The sequence below is a fragment of the Sorex araneus genome, chromosome X (genome assembly GCF_027595985.1).
Source record: "Sorex araneus isolate mSorAra2 chromosome X, mSorAra2.pri, whole genome shotgun sequence".
Taxonomy (NCBI): Eukaryota; Metazoa; Chordata; class Mammalia; order Eulipotyphla; family Soricidae; genus Sorex; species Sorex araneus.
The window spans coordinates 18,661,407-18,688,673 of record NC_073313.1 but is presented as its reverse complement, the minus strand read 5'-3'; the positions used below and the strand labels follow the sequence as shown (position 1 = coordinate 18,688,673).

Sequence of the window (27,267 nt, the reverse complement as noted above, 5' to 3'; positions counted from 1 at the left end):
TGCCCCGACGCCACTGGAAAGCCACCAGAGGCCTGCTGGCAAGGCGTAGGTTCCCTGCTCTCACGTCCTTCCCTGCAGCATGCGCTCCCTTCCACTGCTCTAGATAATCAGCCCATCTCCTGGTTAGAATTCTACCTCCTTGTTAGAATGAGAGCTCCGTGAGGCCGGAACCTTCTGGCTGTCTTGTTCTGAGCTTCAAGCAGTGCCAGGAACACAGCTGACAGTGACAAATACTTGATGACTTAAGTGAAACGCTCAGAACACCACTTCAGAACTACTACTCCAAGGGCTGTTCTGATGGCAACCTGGGACACAGGGAGACAGAGTGGAAGGCTCCTCAGAAAAGCCCGAGGCAGAAGCCAGGAGGGTTTGAGCGAGACAGCAGGACCCGGGGTGGGGAGGAATGCTGCGTGGCAACAGTACCATGATGTTGGCTGGAAACAGGGCAGGGAAGCACAGTGGAGGGTGCGGGCCGCGGGCATCATGCTGGCAACAGCAGAGGCACTCTGGGTCCTGCAAATTCCAGGGGAGGCGCCGGGCTTACCTCGGTAGAAACTGCCAACTCGTCTTGGAACAGGATCATTGTACAGGTGTCTATTTTCCTTGGAGATAGTGCCGTCATCAGAGTGGGGGTCATGATACACGCCACCCTGAACAGGAAACAGGTTCGTCAGGAGTAAGCATGTTGCCAGTGAGCTTAGAACAGAATCCTACTGATCTATAATCTACGAGCATTATGTAATGAGCAAACTCAAAGTCATGGCCCGAGGAGTATTACTTTTTTTTTTTATAAGTCAGTTCCAATGACTGGAATCAGCACGAATCATAGACTATTAATTCATAAAGTATGAATCAATTTTGATAGGGTGATGCTGAGTGACCCACTGTTACAGCTAAAGTCTAGAGTAAAGGGCAGCCCTACGGAGCATTCAGACCTCAGACTTCTGCCGTGAGTGGAAAGAGGAGGCGCCTTCTCTTGAAGACTCTTTCCCAGAAGATCGAGACACAGTCATCTCTGGAGGAATCTGTTCTCCGGGCTGGAAGGCAAATTTTAAAAGACTTAGAAGAAAGCTCTGTTCCTAGGAATGAATATCACCTAAGTCACTTTGGGCTTCGATGGGCATAACTGGCACCTTCCCTAGCCCAAATTAAAAACTGTTAGGTAGCCAAAAGAAAAAGTTAGGTAACTAGAGCACAAATTGTCCCGTTAAAGAGTGAATCATTTGATGAATGTAAAATAAGTCAAACAAATGTTACACAGATGGAAAGTGAAATTCTCATTAAAGTTAAAGTGAACAGGGAATAAATTATTCTGAAAATAGCTCAATTAATTATTAAGAACAAAGAAATTTATCTTCCTAATATGTAGTCAGGTTTCTGAGCCAGTCTAATTAGAGATTTTACTAGGTAATCCAAAAATTTCTCTAGCAGATTTTAGGCTGAGTTTCCCAAACCAAAAAGAACCGAGCCCATTCAAAGTCTTTTTGCATGAAGGATTCATGTGTATGAAAATTAAGCTGAAAACAAATGTTCCTTGAAATATATCGATACACAGAAAAAGTGCTCTCCATAATGAGCGCTTTAAGATTTCCCCTAACTCCTACCGTCTTTGTAGCTCTCTGCTTAACCTTCTCTAGGATAACTGCATTGAGATTTTCCCATCTTTTCTTCATCCCAATCACGACAGAGCTCACCTCTAGGTATCTTGCTACCTATTTCTCTCAAGGAAGTGAGGTGCATACTAAGAGCAGCCTTGGCCCTCAAGGTTGCTCCTCGAGACTTGGGAAGGTAGCATTTTCTATCCTTGGGGAAAAACGTTGAGAATAAAATGTCCAAGTGATTACGAGGAGTCAACTGTATTTCCTATCCGTGTAATGCACACAGATAGAGCACTCTTCTGGAGCCTTAAGGGATATTCCAAAGCATCTTATTTAAAATGTAAAACACAACTGTCTTCTCTCCCTCACTCCCCAGATACTCTATAAATGGACTATGGGTAGGAAACCATCCAACAGAACCAACCCATCTTTTTTCTACATGGTGGCAAATCTCTTTCTGAAGTTTATCCCTTGTATTATGTATGAAGGCCTGCAGGAAAGAATTTTAGATAAGGATTTACCTCTAACCTAAGTTCTTAAGGTGCGGTGCCAGCTCAGTCCCTTTGCTCTTGCAGGGGATCCCCAAAACTTAGCGCCGCGATTTCTACGTGGCTTTATGTAGAAATCTTTACGCAAGCCACCTGCCATTCTGAGCCTTTAACTCGTAATGTCTTACAGCTTGGCACCGAACCTCCCGAACCAGACTTAACATTCAGTAACGCTAGGATCTGTGCTTGGCCCAAACAATGCATTATACTCAGCTTATTTCCAGCGCGTTCACTAAGGCTCTTTTCGGGAACTCTTTGAGTCAATCCATTTGTCCTCTGTCCAAGTGTTTTGTTTCTCTCACTCTCTGTGTATGCGCTGCTCAATGCTACCATTCCCTCCCCCCTCCCCCCCCCCCGTTCTGACTTCCTTCCAACGCCAATGGGCAGCTGCCAGGCTCCAGCGAGCTTTCTAGGCTCTGGAAGTTGCCTCCTCACCACAGGACTCCTCTGGGCTCTGCGTCTAATCGTGGCCTTTGCCAGTGTGCTCGGCCGCTCCTTGTCTCGCCTGGGCTCCAGGCCATCTTTCCACCCCGGGGGAAACGCGTGCCTGGGAGCCCGGGGTCACTTCAACCTCCACAAGTCAGCGAGACATGGTGCAGAGAGCACTGGCCAAGGGGTCAGAGCCCTGCCCTGTGGGTCCAGCTCCACCTTCCATGCCTGGGCAGTCCACCGCTTTTTAGAGCCTCGGACGGTCACGGGTGAGATGAAGGGGCTAAGTGGAGGTGACGTCCAAGTCTTCTCTCCCTCTCCTGGAGAAGAAACCCTGACGTCGCCGTCCCCCTTTTGCCTCCGGTCCATCCTCCAACTCCCCAGGCCTGTTGGCCCTGCTTCCAGGACTCTCTGGAAACCTGCTCCTGTTTCCCTGCGGCCACTGACTCAGCCCAGGACACGTGGCCCTAACCCCGCACACGGGTGGAAACGCCCAAGCGCGCAGTGTAGTCATCCCTTCCAGTGCCCCCCTGGGCCTCCCTTCCAGTCTTCGCCACTTCCTTTCCTGGTTAAGACCCAATCGCCCCACACATCTCTGCTCAGCTGCCACCTCCTCTGGAAGGGGGTGTGGGGGGAGGGGCTCGCCTGAGCCCTGCCTAGACGGTCACACCCGTCCACCCCCAGCACACAGCTCGCAGTACCAGAACGGCCTATTTCTTGGAATTGTGCACGCACCCCAGTTCCTGCCCACACACTGCACGGGTACAGGGACTGCATCTTCTTCATCTTCCTAATCAGAGCCCATCAGAGCGCCTCGCTCAGGGACTACCCAAACGCGTCTTCGTTCTTTAGTCATCCAGAACCTGGCTCTACCCCTGCGCTCAGAGCTAGGCGTCTGCTTGCCCCCAGAGCCATTTCTGCCTGTTCCCTTCACAGTGATCTCTCCCTGTTCCCAACTCCTATTTATAGCCATGCCATACTAATTTGGTCCTTAATTATTTCATTGTTATGTATAATTTAATCTTCCCGAGAGGAGAGAAGTTTCAAAAGGGCAAGAACCCATGAGTCTCAGACTCTTTTGAGTGCTTGAAAAAAAAAAAAACAACAACCCGGCAGAGCGAAGGTGTTTAATGCCTATAGAACAGAGCCCATGTCAGTGTCACAGCGGCAGCCGTGACAACTAAGAATGGTTTGATGCTCTGTGCCAGGCAGCGAGCTCTATACATAGCCTCTAACATCGCCGTCGCCTTCTGATGAAGAGTCCTAGGCACAGAGCAACGACGTCACTTCCCCAACCTGGCATCGTGGAAGTGTACGCAGAAGTGAGAAACAGCCCCAGACTGCCGGTGCCCCAACGGCAGCCCTCTCTGGTACTCCCGGCTCACACCCACCCTCTGGCCCCCAATCCCTCCCCTACACCCAGCTTGCTAAGCCTATTATATATTCCAGCCATATTTTCTGGCATTCTGACACATGCTGACAAATTTATTTTATATCCCCTAGAAGAGGAGGCCTTTCCCAATGTGAAACCCTTTCCTTTTCTTTTGGATACTGGCTTTGCTCCACTTTCGTTTCTTTGATATGTTTCATCTATCAGGAACATAGTATTTTTAAAAACACGCTCTAGTGCAAGAGTGCTGCTCCGTTTTAAATAGGTGTCAGTTCTAGAGTCTGATCAATAAAAAGGAGCAAGTTTAATGCTAAAAGCTCTGCCCTGAGATTTTAAAAAACAATCCAAAAGCCTGGAAATTAACGTTTGTCCTGGCCTGAAGTTAAATTTACCCATAACTCTAGATAAATGCACAACTTTTAAATCCAGTTAAGATATTGACGAAGGTATTAGCAAAAAGCTTGATTTCAGTACATGTGGCTCGGGAAGATTAGAGAAAATCCCCATGAATTCATGCTGAGTGGTGAGCAAATTAAAAAAAAAATGACCCATAGAGCTGATGAATTCTATCACAAATCAAAATACGAATCCCCCGAGCGAACCATGACAGAAAGGGACACTTCTAAAAGGAAGCAGGTGTCTAAAAAACATGGGTTTTTTTGTTTGTTTGTTTGTTTGTTTTTGGAGTTCACTTGAGGATTCACCAATCGGCTTCCACAAATGAAAGAAATGTTTCTCTGGCTACCAGTCCTGCCGGTCTGGCGGCCGTAAATGGGCCCTCCAGCTGCAGAGGGCCTGAGGCCCGCCCCCCACCTTCCCACCAGGGGCCGCGAGTGGGTCTGCTGGTGGCACCCCACCGTACCTGAGGTGACAGGAGCTGCAGGCTGTTGGCTCGGGCCGCCATCCCCTGCCCTACACTCAAGCTTCCATCCAAGCCTTTGGCTCTCACTTTGTCCCGGGTCACGTACATGGAATGTCTGTGCGGCCGCTGCTGGGAGGAAAAGGGGCTGGTGTAGCCCAGCCCGTAGGAGAAGGACTCGTGCGGGGCCGACAGCGAGTGCGAGTGGCTCCCGTCCAGGTGCTCGGGCAGCTTCAGCTCCTCCATGGTCTTGGAGTGGCGGGTGGCGGTCCGGCGGGAGTCGAGAGTGCCTTCGCTGCGGTTGGTTCTCCCCGACGGGCTGAGCAAAGTCCGAGTGTCGCCGTGCCGCGCGGCCGGGGGGCTGGTGGGCGAGTTCAAGTCCAGGCAGCTGGAGGGGAAGTACCGGCTGGCGTTGGGCTCGGCGATCTGGGCCCTGGCTTCAGAGAGGTTGCTCACGGACTTGGAGTCGCTGAGCGCCCCGTGGCTCTTGGCCTTGGTCCTGTAGGAGGGGCTCCGCGAGGACTGGGGAATGGTGTCGATGTAGCTGTGGCGGCCCTGCTTCTCGCCGGGCTGCAGCGTCCCGGCCTTGCTCTGCGAGCTCTCCATGAACGAGTGGCGGTTCTGCTGCGCACGGCTGCTGGACTTGAGGTACTTGGTGCCCGGGCCTTCCGCGGCCTTCGGCTCGAGGTTGAAGTCGAACTCGGTCTTCGCCTTGGCCTCTTTGGGGCTGAGCAGGTGCGGGATGTTGTTGTTGGTGAGGTCTTTGCCGCCGGAGCCCGGCTGGCTGCTGGCCTGGTAGGTTTTCGTGTGCATGGGGCTGAGCGTGGCGGCCGCCAGGTTGCCGTTGAGGAAGCTCTCGTTGGCGGGGAGCCCCTCCTCGGCCCGGGGCAGACCCACGCTCAGGTTCTGGATGTCCTTGCTGTTGGATCTGTGGTGGGACTGCAACGCTGCACCTTTGCCGCCTTGGTTTCTGGGGGGGGGGGGAAACAGAGCGAAACCCAAAGGGCCTGCGTCAGTGACCCTTCACAGCAGATGGACAAAAGGCAGAGAACACATACCTGACATAGCTCAAAGGCGAAAACCATGAACTCTCAAACATGTACTGACAAGTAACAAGTAATCCACACTAAGAAGTAAGTTCCTGGGAGCAAGTCACTGCGGCAGAGCTCCGGTCTCGGGGAAGTTATTCTGGCACCCTTAAACACTCACTAATTTGCTGCCAACACAGTTCCAAACTGAGAAGCTGGGAAAAAAATGTGCTTGTGCTATGCCGGTGCCCACATGAGTATTTGTTATAGAAAGCCTGCTATGAAGACAGCTGTGCTCGAGACAAACACACAAACCCTTTTGTCTGCTAGACTATCAGCAGGGCACATTCATGCTTCACGGCCACTGTGTTCCTTGAACTTCAGTTTTATTTACAAAACGCACAGTCTGCCTCAGAAACACTCACGGCACTGACACCAGTGATTCTTTCGTCTTCAACTGGTATAGCCCAAGAAAGAGAATTCCGATAATGTACTCAATGACAGAAAATCATGCCCTGAAAAGAAACAAGAAGTTCCTGGTGAGGTGTGGCGGCAAACACCAGGAATGATGCGTGTGTTGGAGAGAAGAGGCGAGGCTTGCAGCACTCTTCAGACGCCGCCTTGTGTAGGAGACAGGAGCGCGGCTCTAAGCGGGTAGGGATAGGAAGGAGTCAACTCTCCCCATAAGATACCATCTGGGTCCAGAGTGATGGGAGCTGGGAGGGTGACTGCCCATAGGTGGCCCACCTGGGCTCAATGCCTGGTACCTGCAGACGGTCCACCAAGCCCGCCAGGAGGAAACCCTGGGAGCAGAGCTGGGAAGAAGCCCTGAGCACCGCGGGGTGTGGCCCCCAAACAAACAAAAAAGACATAATCTCTTTTTTTCATTTCATACTTCATTACTCCGAAGTCTCAGATGTCTGAGGCCTTCTGTAGGGTCTAAAGCTTCACTTCCTACTCAGTCTAAAAGACAAGATATAAATCTAGAGGAAAATCTGGTCCCCGGTGCGAGGACAGTGAAGTGTGTCCTAGTGTAACTATTTAAAGGACCAAATCACAGCCTGAGATGGGTTAGCAGACTTTGAAATGAAAGATAATTTGCACAGTTCCCTTCTTACTACTGTGCATTGAGAAGCTCTGCTATAGCTAAAGATGATTTGGTTTGAGAGAGCTTTGTTCCCATCACTTCAACTGGAAGACAAATCTTATTTTGCTCTGTAGGGTAGTAATCTTGTGAAGCGGTACCTTCCATGTTTCCTACAAGAATCTACATGCACAGGCATGAATTGGAAGGGCACCTTCCCCTCCTCCTACCCCTCAGAGTGTTAAAAAGTATTTGCTATCCAGCACGGCCGCAACGCTGTAGAAGCTACCTCTCTGGTACACTCACTATCTCTCAGTTGTGTCAGAGGGACTGGAGTATTAAATAAAGTCACTCGAATATGAGCTAACTAAATGGGACATCACAAAGGAATCACAAAACAAGTTTCACTTTCTAGTAAATGTTGTCAACAGGGTTTATCACAGGGTCAATAAAAGTCAGTCCCGTGGCTGGAGTGATAGTGCCTCGGGTAGAGCGTTAGCCTTGCATGCCACTGACCTGGGTTCAATCCCCAGCATCCCGTACAGTCTCCTGAGCACCACCAGGAATAATTTCTAAGTGCAGAGCCAGGCGTGACCCCCGAGCATGGCCAGTTATGGCCCCAAAGGCCCCAAATAAAAAAAATAAAAGTCCTGTAGCTTAGTTGGTTGCTCATTTCTAAGTCACTAACTTAACTTTCCTAGCAGCTTTTCAAAAACCCGAAGGAAGCAAGGCCATTGTCTCGCCCATAAGCAGACTGGACTAAGTTCTCTGCTCACTTGCCATTTGCCCAGCCCACAGTCCACTATCCACCACCTCTCTGCCCACCTCGGCCTTCCAGAGCATGGCACTGCTGACACCAGGCTCCTCGGCGCCTTGACTTGTCTAACTCTCTCTGGACCTGGCAGTCGGCAGGGCTGGGGCTATCTGCCCTGACCCTTCCCAGTTCGGCTGACTCAGGAATCAGTGCCCGCTCTCACGAGATCAGGGCCCTCTGCAGTGGTACCTCCTGCCTGGCTCCTATGAACTTTCGAAAGCCTTGTTTCCTCCCCTTTCTCCCGGCAGACTGGAGAGTTACTCAGAGATGACACTCACAAAATACTGGGGAATGTTCCGAGCTCATGAGGACCAGAAAGGGACAAGGAACAATGAAGAGGATTACTGAATTTAAACTCTAAGAAACAGGGGCTGGAATGATAGCACAGTGGGTAGGGCATTTGTCTTGCACACGAACGACCCGGGTTCGATTCCCAGCATCCCATATGGTCCCCCGAGCACCGCCGGGAATAATTTCTGAATGCAGAGCACAACCCAAAAGCAAAAAAGGAAAAAAAAACCCTCTTAGAAACACTACTCCCCAGGTGGGGCACAACCCGCACTTAGGAAGAACCTTCATCGCAAGGTGAGATGCAATTTCTAAGGTGAAAAGGGAGATTACCAAGTTAAGATGGAAACAGACATCTGACAGAGCATTAGGTTTCCCATGAGCGTACAAAGAGCCTAAGCTACTATTTGGAAGTTTCTCCTGGCGTTCAAATGCAGGCACTGAGCTCTGAACACAATTCCTATGTAGAAAGGGCATCATATTATCTTCAAATTGTAGCTCTGCCAAAGCACAATAAAAGGGGAAAAAGGTGACTTCAAAAATTCTACAGACCTCTTTGATACACAGCCACAAGGAATCTGGCTTAACAGCCAGCTACTTAAAGGATTTCATATCTAAACCCTTCCTAAATGGTTGCACGACAGATACATGATTTAGGTAAAATGACGTTTTAAAGCTAACACGAGAAATGCACAGAGACTCATTTATGGGGAAGGTTGGCAAAGCAGGCTTAGCGAGGTGCCACTGTGGGCAGGTCAGGGACTCTCCTGCCATGTCCAAGGTGAGCAGAACCTTAAAAGAGTCTGAAGGGGACACAGGCACGGGTTAGGTCACGGAAGAGCCCACGCCTCGTCTCTTGATATGTGAACCTGGATGACTGCAGACTAGCTGTGTTGAGCATGAATTTGCACATGGGTATGCCTCACACATGGCTGTGTCTCGCTGGCATATGTATAACTGGCAGTCAACATGATATGGTACACGGAGAACTCTCCATGGTTCTGGGAAGACCCGAGGGAGCCCCTGTGTGTACCGAGAAGGGCTTCTATGTAAGAGGCTTCAAGCATAAGTAGTAGGGAGATGATGTTTCCAGCTATGTATTAACTCATCTACAGATGACGCCTAGAGATGCCAGGTAGGATATTTTTCTTTCACATACCCAATATGGTATCACCAGTTGAGAATGAATTCTTCCAGAATTTCTTTTAACTTGTAATGCTTATATTCTTGTCTGCATCAAAAGTGTATTCGACTTCTAAAAAAACGTATCTTGGGTCAGTATGAAGCCCTGGGTCTGATCCTCGGCACTCCACAAATAAACAACAAACCAAACCCTTTATCACAACAGACACCCTCCTTGAGGATTCCCAAGCAGAGGCCTCATCCCTCCTGGGGATTCTCCCGCTGGTCAGTCAGCAGAAGGTTGATATATAGGAATTCTCTGATGGTACCGCACCCACCAAAACTTTACCCTCAGTCTCCTGAACTGTGTATTACTGGGATCCTTTTTCTTTGGAAACATAAACTAGGAGTCAAGTGACAATTAAGGCAGAATGAAGAGAAAAAAAGCTTCAGAACTTGAACTGACCCCAGAGAAGAGAGACATATTATGAATTTCCTAAATGCAAAGGAGCAACTGAGTGATGAATACTATTCCCTGACTCAGTGCACCAAAAGCTCATGGAAATAGACAACAAAGTGAACACAATCTTGGCCAAAACAAATCTGAATGTGCTGCATGGTCTCCTGGAGATGGGAAGAGAGGGGAGATAGGAATGATTTATGTGAGGTGCAATAAGTATATACATCAAAAACATAAACAGTAACAATACTCTAACCATGTTATCTTAAGCGTAATAATAATGAAAGCATAAATTAAAAACGAAAGGAGATTCAAAACGGAGAACATGAAAAGCAAAAACAAACCAAGAATGATTTATGAGATTTGAAGAACACAATAACCCAAACCACCCATTTTAAGAAGAGCGAATAGCTGTAAAACGATGCAATCATACCATAGCAGTTAAGTTGAGAAAATATGGGATAAATGGCTATTACCTACTTGTGGATACTCAGCGATCTAAAAAGCCTTAGGTCTTAAGCTTTCAAAATTTCAACTGGTTAAGAACAATTGTTCAATGTGGAGAGAAAGCTAGAGTGGAAATGTGAGAAAACATGTTTTAAAGGCGTTCTACTACGAATCACTGTTTTCCATTTCTTTTTATAGTAGATCAGAGTAAGTATTCCTTATCTCCCATAATCTTCGCCAGAGGTTTCCAAACTTATTTTGCCTATGGCCCCTTCTCAAGACACAAAAGTTACTCTAGCCGCACCGGGTGTGATCCCTGAGCACAGTTAAGAAGAAGCCCTGAGCCTGGTGTGCCTCCCCCTCCCCCCTCCCATATTACTCAGTAGCCCTCTGCAAATCTACCTTCTTTTAATGAATAAATCGCACCTGCCTGAGGCTCCTACTGCCCCTCCCCTGGGTTCAGGGCCCTCAAGCCCAGCATGTTGGGAGAAGACAGACACCAGGATGCTGCGCTCCTGTACACACAGCCAAAGCAATTGAGGAACGTCACTTCTGTGTGGGCTAATTCTTTGTGGGCCAAATAAGAGTTTTTAAAAGCCCTTTGTTGAAAATTATACTGTATTTGTATGATCATTGTTATCATATATGGTTTTAAGGTCAAATCTGACTGTGTTTAGGGCTTATTTGTGACTCTGCACTCAGGGATCACTCCTAGCGGGCCCTTTTGGGACCACATGTGGTACCAGAAACTGGAGCTGGGCCAGCTGCATGCAAGGCAAGTATCTTAATCAATGTACTGTCCCTCTGGTTCTGAAAACGAAACTTCAAAGTACCAATTTTAATCACTATCTACCAACCTTATTTTGCCATTTCCATTTACTTACTCCTTGGGGTAGAGGGGCCTGGAGAGAGAACAGGAGCCACTCCTGGCAGTGCCAGGGAGCTGTATGAGGTGCCAGGGATTAAACTGTGTCAGCTGCATGCAAGGCAGGTGGCTCATTTCCTGTACAATCCCTCCAGCCCCATTTATTCTTTTCAAAAATAATTTCTCAACTCCATAGAAAGGTAAGGACAACGAAAAACCTTCAAGACCTATCTATAGAACAAATCTACTTGGGTTAGTTGCAAAAGTTGTCCTACGTGGCTTCCCGCCCACCTGTGTTTGGTACCCCTTTCTCCCTTATAAATCCCCTTGTTCTCACCTGTTCTCATCCAGGGATCGCCCCGGGGGCCCCTTGACACAGAATCTTCTAGCTCATAAGACTAGAAATCTCCTAACTTGCTAACTCATGCCACCTTTCCCAGAGAATGCATAGGTTTCCATAATATACTTATTAAAGATAACGTCTTTAAGACCCACACAACTCTTAATTGTAGTTCTGAATCACGTAATAAGTATAAGGAAGATATTTTTGAATAAAGAGGGCTTTCCTTCTTTTCTCTAATTGCATCATTTAAGCAGCCACCTCCTCCACCTACTTATCAGACCGACGCTGCATCTGTACTTCCTTAAAAGGGAGCATTTACCTATTAGACAGCGTGCTGCTTTCCACGTGGTAAGGCTTTCTTTTGGCTGACCTTGAAGGAGAACGATCCAAAAGTCTCTGGGTTTGAAATGTTGGATGATTCAAACACTGTTCTGTCAAGTATCTGTCAGATGGGTCCAACTTCAGTAAATTCTTAGAAAATAAAATTTAGAAAAAACATTACAAAGTCAAATGCAAATCCTAATGAAAACCTTTTTTTCTTTTCTTAATGCATGCTCATTGCAGAATATCTAAGAAACATAGTAGAGTGCAACCCCCCTCCCCCTTTAACCCTAATCTCAACATTGTTGTCATGTGGGGATACGCCCTACCAGATAGACCCTTTTGGCATGTACAAAATCTGGCCTACATTCTCCACCTGTTTTATACCCTGCACTCCCCATTTACTAATCAAAAGCCTTCCTTATGACACAATTTAGACACTTGATATACACTTTGGAATACGTATACACTCACATTTTTCATCTTCTGCTTGTCCTTGGGAGGCGGTCCGTGCTACCAGCTTCCCACCCGCCCTCTCACAGATACCCTGTACCTATCTCCGCCTGCTCCTTTTGTAGCCAAATGGCAGCAGACACACACTTGTCTAAACTCAGCTTTCTTTCCCCTGGGCCTGAGACCCCAAGAGATGATTCTAGATCAGCAGAATTTCAACCCTATGGATGTGACCTAGGCTGTCCTCAAAAATAAACATCGAGGTTGATCTCTGTCCTTGATTATTATGAGAAGTGCTAAAACAATTGAGTTTCCAACATGACTTTTAATCTCTATACAAAAGACTGAGGTACGGCAATACCATGACTTGTTTAAACAGTATCGTATAGTTGGACATTAGATGGTCGCTTCATTTCACTATTATATATAATTCATCCTGTGACATTAGCATCTACGAACACTCACAATCCCTATCATAGGCTTACTATGGACAGAACTTAATAGGTAAATCAGCTTTTAAAGATTATTGTCTCAAATGATACTACTTAGCAACTGGGGAGTCTACTAATTTTCATGCATTTTCAACTCCAAAAATCATTATCATTGTAAATTAGGTATTTCTAAAATGGCATCCTATGGCTATTTTAATTCACATCATTAATTTTTCATGATCTTGAATGTTTTTTCTATGTTTAGTGGTTATTTTTATTTCTCCTTTCCATTTTTTAATATCGCTCTAATAAAGTGTCCTTTATTTATAAAGGTACTGATCTTATTTAATATTTTTGATTTTTAAAGTAACTAAAACATTTTCTTCTAAAATGATCTTATTTTACTAGTCACTAGACAATGTTTTAACAGATCATTATAAAAACTAATATTTATTGAAAAATTAGAAACAAAACATATAAAAACACAAATTAACACCACTCAAGAGAGCTCACTGAAATTTGTTTTTAAAAATAAGCATTCTCGGGGCTGGAGCAATAGTACAGCGGGTAGGGCGTTTGCCTGGCACACGGCCAACCTGGGTTCGATTCCCAGCATTCCATATGGTCGCCCGCGCACCGCAAGGAGTAATTCCTGAGTGTATGAGCCAGGAGTAACCCCTGTGCATCGCTGGGTGTGACCCCAAAAGAAAAAAAATAAAACAGAAAAAGCATTCTCCCTCAAAGACCAGAAGAAATGTGAAATTTCAGCCTTCCCTGCCGTCTCAGGCTCACGTCCACTGCTTTTGCACACAGTTATACCTGTCATCCTGTACTACAACACTAAGAGTTGCAGTTGTAATTAACTTAGCAATTTATTAAAGTAAATTAGTAAGAGCTGTACTAAGAGTTGCAGTACATTTCTTCGCAATGAACCACAGAGGATTTGAATTCTGATCCTGTCTGTCACAAACAAATATTTAATTTGGGCCTAAAGATTCCAGTAACCCAACTCCCATTGACATGCAAATGAATTAACACAGCTGACTCAGGCCCGACTCTGAAATGATCTCCATTCTTTATCAGAGAATAAAATCTGTAGAAGGATGTAAATGCTCTTGCTCTCAATGACAGTTAAAACAGTGAATATCAAAATGGATCCAATTGGATGATATTCATTTTTTGAAAAAGGGAAAATCTGGCCCCTGAGTGCTCTTTTAAATTAGAAGTACTTCTCACCTTTCAGACACCAAATAGTAGCAAGTGCAAAGTGCTATTTTAACTTATGGTTTCATCAATAGAAATTACCGCACACAGACATAAAGAATTATTTCATATTTATAAGTACAGCTGTTAAATTTTAAATTACTTGAAAGGATGAAGTCATTCTGTGGAAAGCATAACACTTACCTAGAAAACAATTTACTATTTTTGGGCAAAATAACATTCCTTTCCTTAAAACCTAATTGAGCCCACATAGTTATATTTACTTTAACTAATTTTTCGTTTAGGCTTTGGGGTTAAACTGGAATCATGGTGAGGGATCAATCCTGGGAGTGTTTGGGGAACCACTTGCTGTGTTGGGGACCAAACTGGGGTCAGCTGAGCACAAGGCAAACGCCTTACCCCTGCACTATCTCTTTGACCCCTGTCAGAAAATTTGAAGTTATTAGAGGTTTATATCAATTATGGTGACCCCACTAAAATGGCTGAAATCTGAAACAGATTCAGGGTAAGATGGACCTTTGATACTTACATACGGACAAAATGATCAAACCTGCTTTAGGGAATGTCAGAGAGAATGTATTTTTCAGGCAAGGGTAAAATGGTGCTGTTCTTCAAATTCATTTTCAAAGCTAACAGACAAAAGAAAGACTTCTATTTCTCTCACAGGCTGTGGTAACAAGGCAATACTAATCTTTGGAAACCGAAGTCAAGAGAAGGAAAGGCTAGGGTATAAAGCCTTAAAGGGGTCATGAAGAGGCTTTTAGGGTGCTCATTTTTTTTGTATCTCTATCTAGGTGTCCCTCTCGGAGAGCCCTGCAAGCTACCGAGAGTATCCTGACCGCACGGCAGAGCCTGGCAAGCTCCCCGTGGTGTATTCGATATGCCAAAAACAGTAACAAGTCTCACAATGGAGTCGTTACTGGTGCCCGAGAGCAAATCTATGAATAAGGGGAGGACAATGCTACAGTGCTATAGTGCTATCTAGGTGGGGTTACATGGGTATGTTTACATAATTAATTTAACTGATCTGAAAATTTAAAAATTGTGCACATCTTGAATATCCATTCTTGAAATGTTTGCATATTTTCTTTGAAGTATTTATTTAACCAATACTATTATTTTATATACTTTAATAAAAATTATTGTTTAATATTGAATTTTGGGAGTAAAAATACATTAGGTTAACTTTCAAACTAGTAAAAATGTAGGATAGCACTGTATAGCACTGTCGTCCCATTGTTCATCGATTTGCTTGAGCGGGCACCAGTAACAATTCAACTGTGAGACTTGTTATTGTTTTTGGCATATTGAATACTCCACGGGTAGCTTGCCAGGCTCCGCTGTGTGGGCAGGATACTCTCGGTAGCTTGCTGGGCTCTCCGAGAGGGACAGAGGCATCAAACTTGGGTCGGCCGCGTGCAAGGCCGCGTGCAAGGCCCTACCTGCTGTGATATCGCTCTAGCCCTAAAAATGTAGTATGACTCAAGTTATCTTTGTATTTCTATCTGTGCTGACTTTTACCAAGCAATACACTGGCACTTGGCAATATTTGGCAATATTTAAACAGAATGTTCAGGTGCCGGAGCAACAGCACAGTGGGGAGGGCATTTGCCTTGCACGTGGCTGACCTAGGTTTGATCCGCAGCATCCCATATGGTCCCCCGAGCACCACCAGGAGAAATTCCTGAGTCCAGAGCCAGGAGTAAACCCTGAGCATCACCGGATGTGACCCAAAAAGCAAAATAACCCACCATCATCAACAACAAAAAGTTCAGTTATTTTTATTTTTAAGTTTATTTTTGTTTTGGGGCCATATGCAACAGTGCTCACTCAAAGTCTCAGGGTTCACTCCCGGGTTTGTGCTCAGCATTTCACTCCCGGTGAGCTCAGGGAATTATATGAGGTGCTGGGGAGAACCTGGGTTAGCTGTGTGCAAGGCAAGCATTATCATGTTTGTCTGTAAGCTAGGCAGTTTTTCTACTTTATTCTATTTATATTTTAAAACTTACCAGTTAATTAAGGCCCTTATAAATATTGATGGTGTGAAAGAACATATTGACAAAACTCAACTGATGTAAGTGATAATTTATGCTTAATTAACCTGAAAGATCTTTAAGGGTCTTTTTTTTTTTTTTTTTGGTAAACAGCATCTATCAATTTGTGTTTAGGAGAATATTAGTCATATGGAGTTTTAGTAAAAATCAAAATGCATTCAGTAATTAAATTTGGGCAACACTGGTTGAGGCAGAAATGCTTCTTTATAGTGAGACCTGGGAAAGTCTTATAGGTTAATAAATATTGTGTATCTCTAAGAAAGGTTATACAGTGCGGGGCCTTCCCCACAGGCCCACCTTCACCCTGCCCACTCATCTATTTACACAGTGTTCTTCAGAACACAAATTGACATCGTTGAAAAGCACAGCAAAGTTCTGAGAGCGCCGCTTAGCAATTTCCAGCTGTGCTAAGCACAACTTTAAAGGCTCTATGCCCAGCATAACCTGTGATTCTGATGGGTGACTGAACGCGTATAAAATAAAATTGATCCATTAACAAGTGTTTTTAAAGGTCTACTATCAACTTGCTCGGCCCTGCTTGGCTGCAGTGAAAGTGGAGAAATATGGAAAAATAGTCTCACTCAAGAGGTAGGCTGACTGTGTCTACTAGGAAAGAAAAATGACAATTAAAAAATGGTGCAAACACTTTTAGCAGTTCTGAGCCTGAAGCTCTTCTGGATGGGGATACTAACGCGCGGAGAAACGGGCGGACCCAATAGTAGCAGCGACTCTGCTATGCCAAAGAAACAGGAAAAAATAAAAATAGTCTGTCTAGGAGAAAAGAGGCCGAGTTAGAAAAAGAACAGAATTAGGTTCACTGATAAAACCACCCCATGGGAGGTCTTAAACATCACGCAAAAAACTGTGCCAGAATCTCCTTCAACATCCAGTTTAAAGTTCAAAACAAAAGGAAAGCTTTTAATAAGGCCACGCCCAGCAGGGCTGAGGTTGGGGCACATGTGCCACGGGGGACTGAATTCAGTGCCACTTCAGCCATGTTCCTGGGTACAGACAATAGCGAACAATGAGAAGCCCTTGGCCTTGCATTACAAAACTCAAGAGTACCAAGCTGGTGCCAAGAGTGGTGATAGGGGAACACTGACATGGAATTAGAGGTCACATAGTGGCAAGGGTGAAGTGTCCTGAGTATACGCTGATGGTGTTGGAGCGCGGTAACTGTGTACAGCAATACCATAAATGTTAACACTGTTCTATCATGTTGCCTATACTAGAAATAATAAAAGAATTGCTTTAAAACCTCATGCCTCAGTAGCTCTTGAGAGCTAATTTTTTTTACTATATAGTTTAGATTGCTGTTATTATGTCTATTTTAGGAATGCAATTTAAGCACTTAAGGTCCTGATTAGATGGACTATTACAATAACAATCCTGCTGCACTTTTAAATAAGTGACAAGCCTTTTAATATAACATGACCGCCCAGAATTCATCATTATAACCTATTAACATTAAACATTTATTCATAAAAATTAAAAACAGGCTTTGGTCACAGGTAGACACAAGAGAATCCATAAAACAAGACATTTTACACAGGAAACATCGACATGTCCCACCTTCATTAGGTCAAGTAAAACGCTATTTAAAATGCCAAGGTATCGTCTCTCCAGTGACTGAGGATGGTTCACAGCTGGAAACTGGAAGAACATGAAAGACACATTAGCACCAGGGAAAGGTGTGTGTATGGCACACTGCGACTATAGGAGAAGGTAGCAAGTGAGGAGAGTGATTCCTAGAGCTAATCAAAGTCAAACGTACTTCATATGTTCATTAGTCTTAGTGTATATGAGGTAGGATTAATAGGACTGGGTGTTAAATAACAGGAAAACGCATGAGTGAAATTGGACATGAAGAACAAATCAAAATATAAAGATGTGGAACTGTACCCATATGATACTGTGCATACATAGACAGCTCAGTTTATATACTTTGTGTCTAGAGACAATTCTCCATTACTGAGTTATGGGGGCACTAGCAGATATGATGAGTCAGAGTTCTAATGCCTTTTCCACAACAATGCATAATTTATTCCTGAAATAAGAGAAAGTGAGAGAATAAAAATGCAGTGAAAGACCACGATCGAATAGCCATAGGGGTAGAAATAATGAATCCCGAAACCTGTTCTATAATTGTTTGGAATATACTTTAAAAGTCTGCTTTCAACTCCTTCCTTTGTGTAAACTGGAATAGAAGGCAACCACAGGCTCCTACATTAACCAGAGCACTTTTAAAATAAAATGAGGGGAAGGGGTCAAGTTTAGATGCTCTAAACTTGTCCTTCCTTCTGCCAACTAACATTTAATCAAGAAGATGGTGAAATATTACAGCCAGTGCAAAGTACTCCACCACTACCACCCATCTCCCCACACCCCACAAAGGAGGGCTAGTTTGCTTTTAACACTATTCCCTTGATACCAAGGCATTGCTACTGAAATTCTAAAACAGGTAGAAGGAGAACTCTGTAGGAAAATTCTAACAAGGTATTTAAGGAGTGATTATGACATCATCCCAACCCTGAGCAACCCACAGTCTGGCTGGAAAGCAATTGGGAGTCATAAATTCAATTCAATTTGAAGCACAAAAGAGAAGAAATACCAAGGCTGGTTTTGCAGTTGGAGAAGAAAGAAGTTACCAATAATATCTGAACTGAATTTTGAAAGACAAGAAAACTAGGACAGCACCTTCTAAGGAGAGGAAGTAGAAGGGATACCAAGAACTTAACACAAAAATACAGGCAATAGCCTGAAACTCATCTGTGAGGGAAGTGGTGCTCTGCAAAACGTTTTAGCGAGCATTCTTATCTTAGAGATGAGGAAGGTAAGCATCAGAGAGCTCAAATAACTAGTTCAAAGCAAGTCACACAATCTAAAGAAGCAGCAAAACTAGTATTTGCAACCTAGTTTGATGCAACCCCGAACTTTTGAAAACCTAAGAACCACTCCTAACGGGTGGTTACCTTGGATGCTGTTGGAGCTTAGTGACCAAAATATAATGCCCAAGAAAGACACCAATCTTGCTATGAATAAAAACTCTAAAGCCACATACAAGGTGAGGCAATGGAGTGAGCTTGGGGTCTGGGGAACTTAATCAAAGGGACAATAGCAGACATCTTCCTAAACCTGGGGTGGAACTGAAAACACAAGTCCATGAATCTAACAGAACATCTGATTATCTAAGTACAGTCACACGCACAACAAAACACATAGTAGTAAAATTATCAAGAGTACTAGGCGGAGAAAAAATGTTAAAGGAGGAGAGAGAACAGGTAATGGATGTATAAAGGTATTCCAGACTACTGTCAGACTTCTCAGCAGATTCTTTATAGGCCAGGATAGAGTAGAATGACAAATTCAAAATACTCAAAAACACAAAGTATCAGTCAACAGTAATATAACCTGCAAACCTCTCTGAGTATTTCCCCAACAAAAGCTGACAAAGTTTACCACCACTACACTTCTATTACAAGAAGTATCGATGCCAGAGTGATGGTAAAATGTGGTAGGGCCTTTGCCTTGCACATGGTCAACCAAGGTTCGATAGCTGGCATCTGTGTATTCCTCTGAGCATCGCCAGGAGTAATTCCTGAGTGCAGAGCCAGGATCCCTGAGCAACACCGGATGTGGCTGAAGAAATGACAACAACAAAAGAATCAAAACAAAACAAATGCTAAAAGAAAAGAAAGTCAAGTCTTCCATCTAAACTGGAAAAACAAAAAGTTCACAAAACACTAAACAAGGTAACAAATAAATGAAACCAGAAAACAAACAAAAGACAAAATTGCAATAGCAGAAAGAAAATCAGAAACAAAAGATAAGTTACAACAGATACTACCAAAATATAAATGATTCTAGGATAGTAATAGAAATACATGGCAACAAAGTGAACAACCTAGAAATTTACAAATTCTTAAGACACATACAACATTCCATAACAGAATCAGAAAGCATTACAAAATATGAACAGATCTATCATGATTAAGAAAACTGAATGTTATCAAAAGCCTCCCAAGAAACAAAGGTCAAGTACCAGATGGCTTCTCTTGTGAATATTACAAAACTTTCAAAACTATCCTTTTCAAAGTCCCATGAAAAGTACTGAAAAGGGAAAACTTCCAAATACATTTATTTTAGAAAGACAGTATCACCCCAACTGAAAACAGACAAGATCATATTCCTACACACACACACACACACACACACCCCTATAATTACAAAAATCTTCAACAAAATACCAGCAAACTGAATCCAACAAAACATTAAAATTTAACAAAACAATCAAGTAGGATTTATTCCAGGGATTCAAGAATGGTGAGATCCAGCCATTTTGGTTCAACATAGGTAAATCAAACAAACATTATACACCATCACCAGTGAACGGACAAAAACCAGATGTACGTCCAAATACGTACAGAAAAAAACATTTGACAAAATTCAACATTCTTTTATGTTACAAACCTCAATAAAATGGGTAGAGAAGGAACATACCTCAACATGATAAAACATAATGGCAAACCCAACTTAAAGTCATATTCAAAGTAGAAAAATTGAAAGCTTTTCCTCTAAATTCAGGAAGAAGACAAGATGTACAATAGTGACGGAAGTCCTGGCCAAGCTACTAGACAAAAACGGGAGATAAAAGGGATCTAACTTCAAAAGACATTGCAAATGATGAAGTTATCATCATTCTCATTCGCCAAGGACATAACATGCACAGAAAATCTCAAATGGTCCAGTAAAAGCTATTATAAATAATAAAACAGTAGAACAACAGGCTAGAAAATTAATATACAAAAACCTGTTGCACTGCTAAATTCAAACAAAAATCTATCAGGAAGAGAAATCAGAAAACAAATCCTATTTACAATCACATGAAAAAGCATAAAATATCTTAGAATAAATTTAACCAGAGAGGGAAAGGCCTGTATATTGAAAATCAAAAAACATTGTTGAAAGAAATAGAGGGAAAAAAAAGGAAAGATATTCTGTGCATATGGATCGGAAGAATTTACAATGTTAAAAGGTGATATTACTTAAAGCAATAAACATATTTACTGTAATCCCTATCAAAATCCCAAAGTATTCATCACAGAAACAGAACAACAAGAACAAAGCCATGAAACTTATTTGGAACTACAAAATATCCTGAACAACAAAATCAATCTTGAGTAAGAAAGAAAAAACCCGCAGATGTTGTTTGAAGCTCCTGAACTTCAAACAATATTATCAAGTGATAATGATCAAAATAGCATGATACTGAAGATCAGAGGAACAGCACTGAGAGCTCAGAAATAAAAGAGCACATATAGAGACAAGCAATCTATGACAAGAAATGAAATACATACAATGGAGCAAAAAAGTCTGTCAATAAATGGTGTTGACAAAAGAAGATATCCAGAAGCAAAAGAATGAAACTAGGCCACTATAAAATGCTATATATAAAAATAATACAAAATGGGATTTATATGCAAAACCCAAAAGACAAAAAAGGGCACAAAAGAAGACAAATGGAAGTATAGCAAACTAAAGAATCTTCTGAACAGCAAAAAAAATACCAAAAATAAAAACTATCACCAAAACAAAAAAAAAATGCTACTGAAAGAAGATATTTGCATATTACACACGTGACAATGGGTTAATAGCTAATATATACAAAGAACTTATAAAATTCAACAACAAAAATAGCAAATAATCCAACTGAAAATGAACAGGAGGTCGGAAGATCTGAATAGACAGTTCTCCAAAGGAGACATCAAAACAATGAGACATCACTTCATGTTGGTGATACTATCCAAAAGACAAGAAACAAGTTGAGACCAGAGAGATGGCTCGATGGGCTGAGTGCATGAAGTTGACCCAGAGGGTTCAGTCCCTAGTACCACATGGTTCCCCATGTACTGCCAGAGTGACCACCAAGAAGAGAACTTGGAGTACCCACTGAGCACTACTGGGTGAGCCTCAAAAGCCAAATAAACAAGTGTTGTGGGGATATAAATTGGTAGAACAATAGAAAAGCAATATGGAGGTTCCTCAAAAAGTTAAAACTAGAAATGCCTTTAATCGAACTTAACTCACTGTATTTAATAAAAAAATATTGAAACACTAATTTCAAAGGACATATGTAGTCCCATGTTCACCACAGCATTATTTACAATACCTAAGAGTTGGAAACAACTAAAGTACCATTGATAGATGACTGAACAAAGGTGAGGTTTATGTAAAATACACGATGGTGTTTGATCATTTTGAGATTGTAACCCAAACATGAAAGCTTGTAACTCTCTCACGGTGATTCAATAAAATTTTAAAAATTATTAAAAATACATGATGGAACACTATTTGGATAAAACCTACAATTTGCAGCAACACAGAAAAACCTAGAGAGCATTATGCTTAGTAAAATATGCCAGAGAAAGACAAACACTGTATGATTTCACTCATACATGGAGTACATAAAAGCCAAACAGATGAACTAAATAAAACTTAATTTTTAGACTATATGATCAAATTAGTGGTAATGAAAAGAGAAAGCAGGGTAGATATAAGAAATGAAATAGTCAAATCAAAGGAGTTAATTGGCAAAGGACAGAAACAGACTCAGTGATGAACTTAATACAGAGGTTGATACACACCTGCGAGAAATAATGCAATTAACTCCCATAAAACATTGTTAATTTTAAATTTTTCATTTTGCTTTTGGGCTACACAAGGCAGTACGCAGGGCTCTCTCCTGGTTCTGAGCTCAGGGATCACTCCTGGCAGGGTTTTGGGGGATAGTACAGGGTGCAGGAGATCGATCCTCGGTCAGCAACTCAGGCAAGGCAAGGGCCCTGCCCATTGCACTATTTAATGCACTGGCACCGCCAAAAATATTTTTTTGAAAAATTAAAATTAATTGAGTTCTAGTAAGCCAAAGGGAACAATAAAGTGCTTTGCAGGGGGTAGATTTGAGACTTCTGCATTAAGACAAAGAAAGTTACGACGAAAGTGGTGATGAGCATATTTGACAGTTCCTACAATGGCCACCAATTAGCATGTTATCCCAAACATGGCAGATGGTGTAGTCGAGGGGGCTGGGGGAAGCAGCTTCTGAAGCAGACAAGGGAGAGAAGCAACAACAACGTGTAACTGGCCACTCTAGGAGGATGTCTCTGTAGTTGGCAGTTCCTTATTTGGGGAAAGTTTTACTTTAAGACTCATTTTAGCATATTTTCAGCAAATACATTTTATACAAAATTAGTAAGTGTAGGAAAGACTGCCCAAAAGAACATGCTAGATTAATTAATCTTCCCCCCCCAACTTCTTGTCAACAGACAAGAAGTACCTGGCTAAACCAACACCTACAGATCTGCAGAATGTAGTATTCAGTCTTTCTCAAATCCCTAAAAATATATTTGTTCAAATAAGCAACAGCCATTCATACATATTTATGTATTGGGGGATGCATACTGTTTTGGATAAAGGAACATTCAAAGATAACCAAAATTCAAAATGCAGTAATATATATATATATAGACACACACATATATGTATATATACATGTATGTGTATATATATATATATATATATATATATATGCCAGAAAAGATTTCAAAAAGTTGGAACTTAGAAATTAGGGAAAACATTTGCAACTCCTACTTGCAAATTCAGATCAGTTTGAAAACTTCATAAATATTGTATAAGATTCAAGGATACTCCAATAGGAATTAAAGTCATTGTATTGGGAAAGGGAATTGCATTTAATGGATCGCTTAGCATTCTATTCTGCAATAAAAAATGATTTCAATACTGCTATATTGATCCCATATTGAGTTGTCTAGCAAAGCCTCTTACCCGGAGCCCATGGAATCGAGGATTACTATAAAAGAGTTTCATCTGCTCAGATGGAAGTGGTCCTAGCACCTTCTGAATAGTAAAAAGTTGGTCAATTTCGCTTTCTCCAGGAAACAAAGGCTGTCCATCGCTAAGCTCCCCAAGAATACAGCCCACCGACCACATATCTACAGACTTCCCATAGGGAGCTCTGAAAAGGAAAAGGAGAGATTATTTTGGCAATGTAAGAAATACATTGTAATAACGTCTAAATTATTTTGAACAGATTCATGATTTAAAGCATACTGTATAAGAAATCAAAAAGTGCTAGGTGAGGCAAAATGAAAAAGAATTGTGGCTAAGTAAAAATTCAGAACATAAGTGAATAAACCTATGCTAATGAAGTCATTGGTTTAATTACATATTTGGTAGTATATACTATGTTGGAATTTATTCATATTCAGGTATATTTTGAACATGAATGCCTTTAAGAATCCTAAACCAGCACACACATCTAATGAACTAACATCTCACTTGGGGAATGAAATATTTCCGAGAAATAAGTCTTCCAGATAATTATCCTTTAGCTCCTAATGTCAAAAAGTTGTATCTTATCCACTATTAGAATTCAGTATATTAAAATGCACTACTGACTTCTGTTTCCTCTTAACAAAACTGAGTATTATTTAACTCATGACACATACACATTGCATATAGATGCAATTTCTAATAGCTAAAATCATGTCAAATTCTTATTTACTTGAATATTTTGTATCCTACGTGTATGGGCTTGTAAAAGAGTTATTTCCCTTAAAGTATTTATTCTGCTTACTTAAGCATCTATATCTCTCTTCTGACTTTACTACTGGTCTCTGAAAGCATTACTATTATAAATGTCTATACATGAAGATTTAGGTATTTATAAAACAGTCTTATATCCCAGTCTCAATTTACATGTCAACTCATTTATGGAAGATTAAGAAACAGTAGTCTCTTAAGTTTTGAATAGTAATAATTTAGGCTTTAAGAAGATAAAGCCAAAATGAAGTATCTGGGATAAAAATGGAATGGAACCCTAGAATGTCATTATGATACACTTGTGAAACAAATCACTGCAACAATAAATCATTTTTTATTTATCTCATTTCCTTTCCAAGAGACTCTAAGGACCATCAGGAAATTCCATGTTGATTTTTGGAGCAGAATGTTGGGAAAGCGAGGATACTGATCTTCAATAGCCATATGAGGGAGAGAAAACTTGTGCTAGATGTCAAGAAACCCATAGAAAACTCTACATTCTGTTTTCTTCTGTCAACTGACTTGAATAATTCATGCAGCTGGAACTATTTTGAATGTCAAGGACAAAGTTTTCAGAATGGACAAAAATGTAAACTCTTAGTGTTAATCAACTAACTTATTTCAGTGGGATTTTTACACAAATATGGATCTTCGATTATACTTGACATCCTTTAATTAGAAATATTCCATTTGGATCAAATTGTTTGGAGTCTCTACTTTTTGTAGCCCCCACACATCTTTAAACATGATCTCAGTTTTCTCATAGGCATTATTAGGTGAAACTTCCCAAGAAGGTCATCAAGAGAATGAACTGTCCCTTCCACAATAGGGTTCTAAGAAAGATCTCCCTTATATGCATTTCTTTGACAAATACTATTCAGTAGATTAAAATCCCCATCCCTCCCAAGAGAAAATGGTCAAAGTATCCCAGTGAGTCTGGTCAGAGGTATGAGGTATGCAGAAAAAATGCAGACGAATAAAAATCAATCCTAAATTCATTAAAAGACCAGCATAGAAATTCTAAAATCCATCCACACAAAGAGAATTAATATGATCTGACTAACAGCATTTGTTTTCCAGGAAAAAGCAAGCTTTTAAGTAAAAAAAATTAACAACAGACACTAATAATTCTTATAGGTTTTAGGTCAGCAGTGAATCAAGAACTACCGCATGATGGTTGGTAGACACTAGGAAGCAAATTAACATCAAAATAAACCATTGGTGAGTAACTTAAACATAAACTCATCATGACCTAAGAAGAAATAGTTATTTCTGTTCTATCAAACATATTTTAAAAAATTAAACTCTCCATGAACCCGAGATGTCTATACATCTATGTACAAAGGGAATGAAACCTACCATTTATGCCCTAATCTACTCTATCTAATTTTACTTGCGGAGGCTATTCCTGGTACATTGCTTGGCTCCTGGAAGTGCTCATGGGACCATGAAAGGCCAGGGATCAAATCCGAGTCTCCTACATGCAAATCATATTCACTAGTCCTTTGAGCTATCTTGCCACCCCTCCTTCTCCATTCTCATGTGATCATAAAGGAAGAAATATCATCTAGGGAATGGGTAGGACAGGCAGGGAATTAATGAAATTAAGTAATGAAAATCAGGATATTAGATTCCTCTTAGGCTCTAAAGAAGAACATATTAAAAAGAACTTTATTGAGAAGATCAGTCTATGGTGACAACAAATGAAAGAGCTTTGAAAGTAGAAGGGTGCAAGTGGAGGTGTTGGTGAGAAAATCATCAATACAATGCTCCTTTGGATAGCCATTTTTCATCAAACAGGATTAACTTTATTCTGAGGAAAAATGGCAACTGACTCAATATTTATACCACGTATTTAATACAATGACTAGACAAAAGAAAAACTCAAGGATTTGCTGAATGAATACAAGAATAATTGAATAAACTTAACAAATAAAGCAGCATATCACAGTATTTCTCCATCCTTTGAATTGAGGTTTGGCCATAAAACATACGTTCGTCAATGATGTAAAAGTCACGCAAACAGAAGCTTAAAAAAACACCTTGACTTTGGGGCTTGCTTTCTTGCTGTTGGGAATCGTCTTCCGTGATGAGAATAAACTTGAGACTAGCCTACTGGAGATGAACTGGAAGATGAGTCCCTATGGAACAGAAGATGGGCAGCTAAGGTCCCCAAACCCACCACACACCAGATAACCTGCTGACTGTGGCTGCGTGAGCCACTCCGATCAAGAGCAGCAGAAGAGTCACCCGAGGTACTCAAACTGCTGGCACCAGAGTCAAGAATGAGTAAGAATGTTGTCTTATCTGTGCCACTGCTTTAGGGCTTGTTATACTGTAAGTAGCTAAATATGAATTAACAAAATTTTAACTGCTAACAATTTCAGATCAGCAAGAACAAGTAGAATGTCACTCTATTTCAGAATATAACTTACCCAAGTAAGAGCTCTGGGGACCGATACCACCTGGTGGCTACATATTCTGTGTAATTAGCATTATTGCCTTCGGAGAGATTGCGTGCAAACCCTGAAAGACAGCAAAACCAAGCCCATTTGTGCAATGTGGAAAAAGAAATATTTTATGTTGGCAAAATATTACAGAGCTAGTAGTATTTCTATTTATTTATTTATTTATTTATTTATTTATTTATTTATTTATTTATTTATTTTGGGGGTCACACTTGACTGTGCTCAGGCTTACTCTTGGCTCTATACTCAGGGATCACTCCCTGACAGTACTCTGGAGACCCATCTGTGTGCCAGGGATCAAACCTGGGTTGGCCGCATGCAAGGCAGGTGCCCTACCCACTGTACTATATTTTAAAGGAGCATCTGAAGAACATGCTGATACTGAATGGGTTGTTTTAAAATAAATGATATCATTTGTA

The 27,267-nt window shown here is 41.9% G+C and overlaps 1 protein-coding gene across 4 annotated transcripts in view; it reads right to left on the bottom strand.

The window, feature by feature from the left end:
* The window catches only part of CDKL5 (cyclin dependent kinase like 5), a 214,550-nt gene that overhangs the window by 33,068 nt on the left and 154,215 nt on the right, over window positions 1-27,267 (bottom strand). For all 4 annotated transcript variants that reach the window (XM_055123544.1, XM_004612219.2, XM_055123546.1 and 1 more), the window contains 7 exons: window positions 26,816-26,906; window positions 23,604-23,793; window positions 17,331-17,411; window positions 11,595-11,746; window positions 4,828-5,794; window positions 936-1,037; window positions 545-650 (listed from right to left, as the gene is read on the bottom strand). In XM_055123544.1, coding sequence (XP_054979519.1) covers window positions 545-650; window positions 936-1,037; window positions 4,828-5,794; window positions 11,595-11,746; window positions 17,331-17,411; window positions 23,604-23,793; window positions 26,816-26,906 — 1,689 coding nt within the window. The remainder of the gene's footprint in view (window positions 1-544; window positions 651-935; window positions 1,038-4,827; window positions 5,795-11,594; window positions 11,747-17,330; window positions 17,412-23,603; window positions 23,794-26,815; window positions 26,907-27,267) is intronic.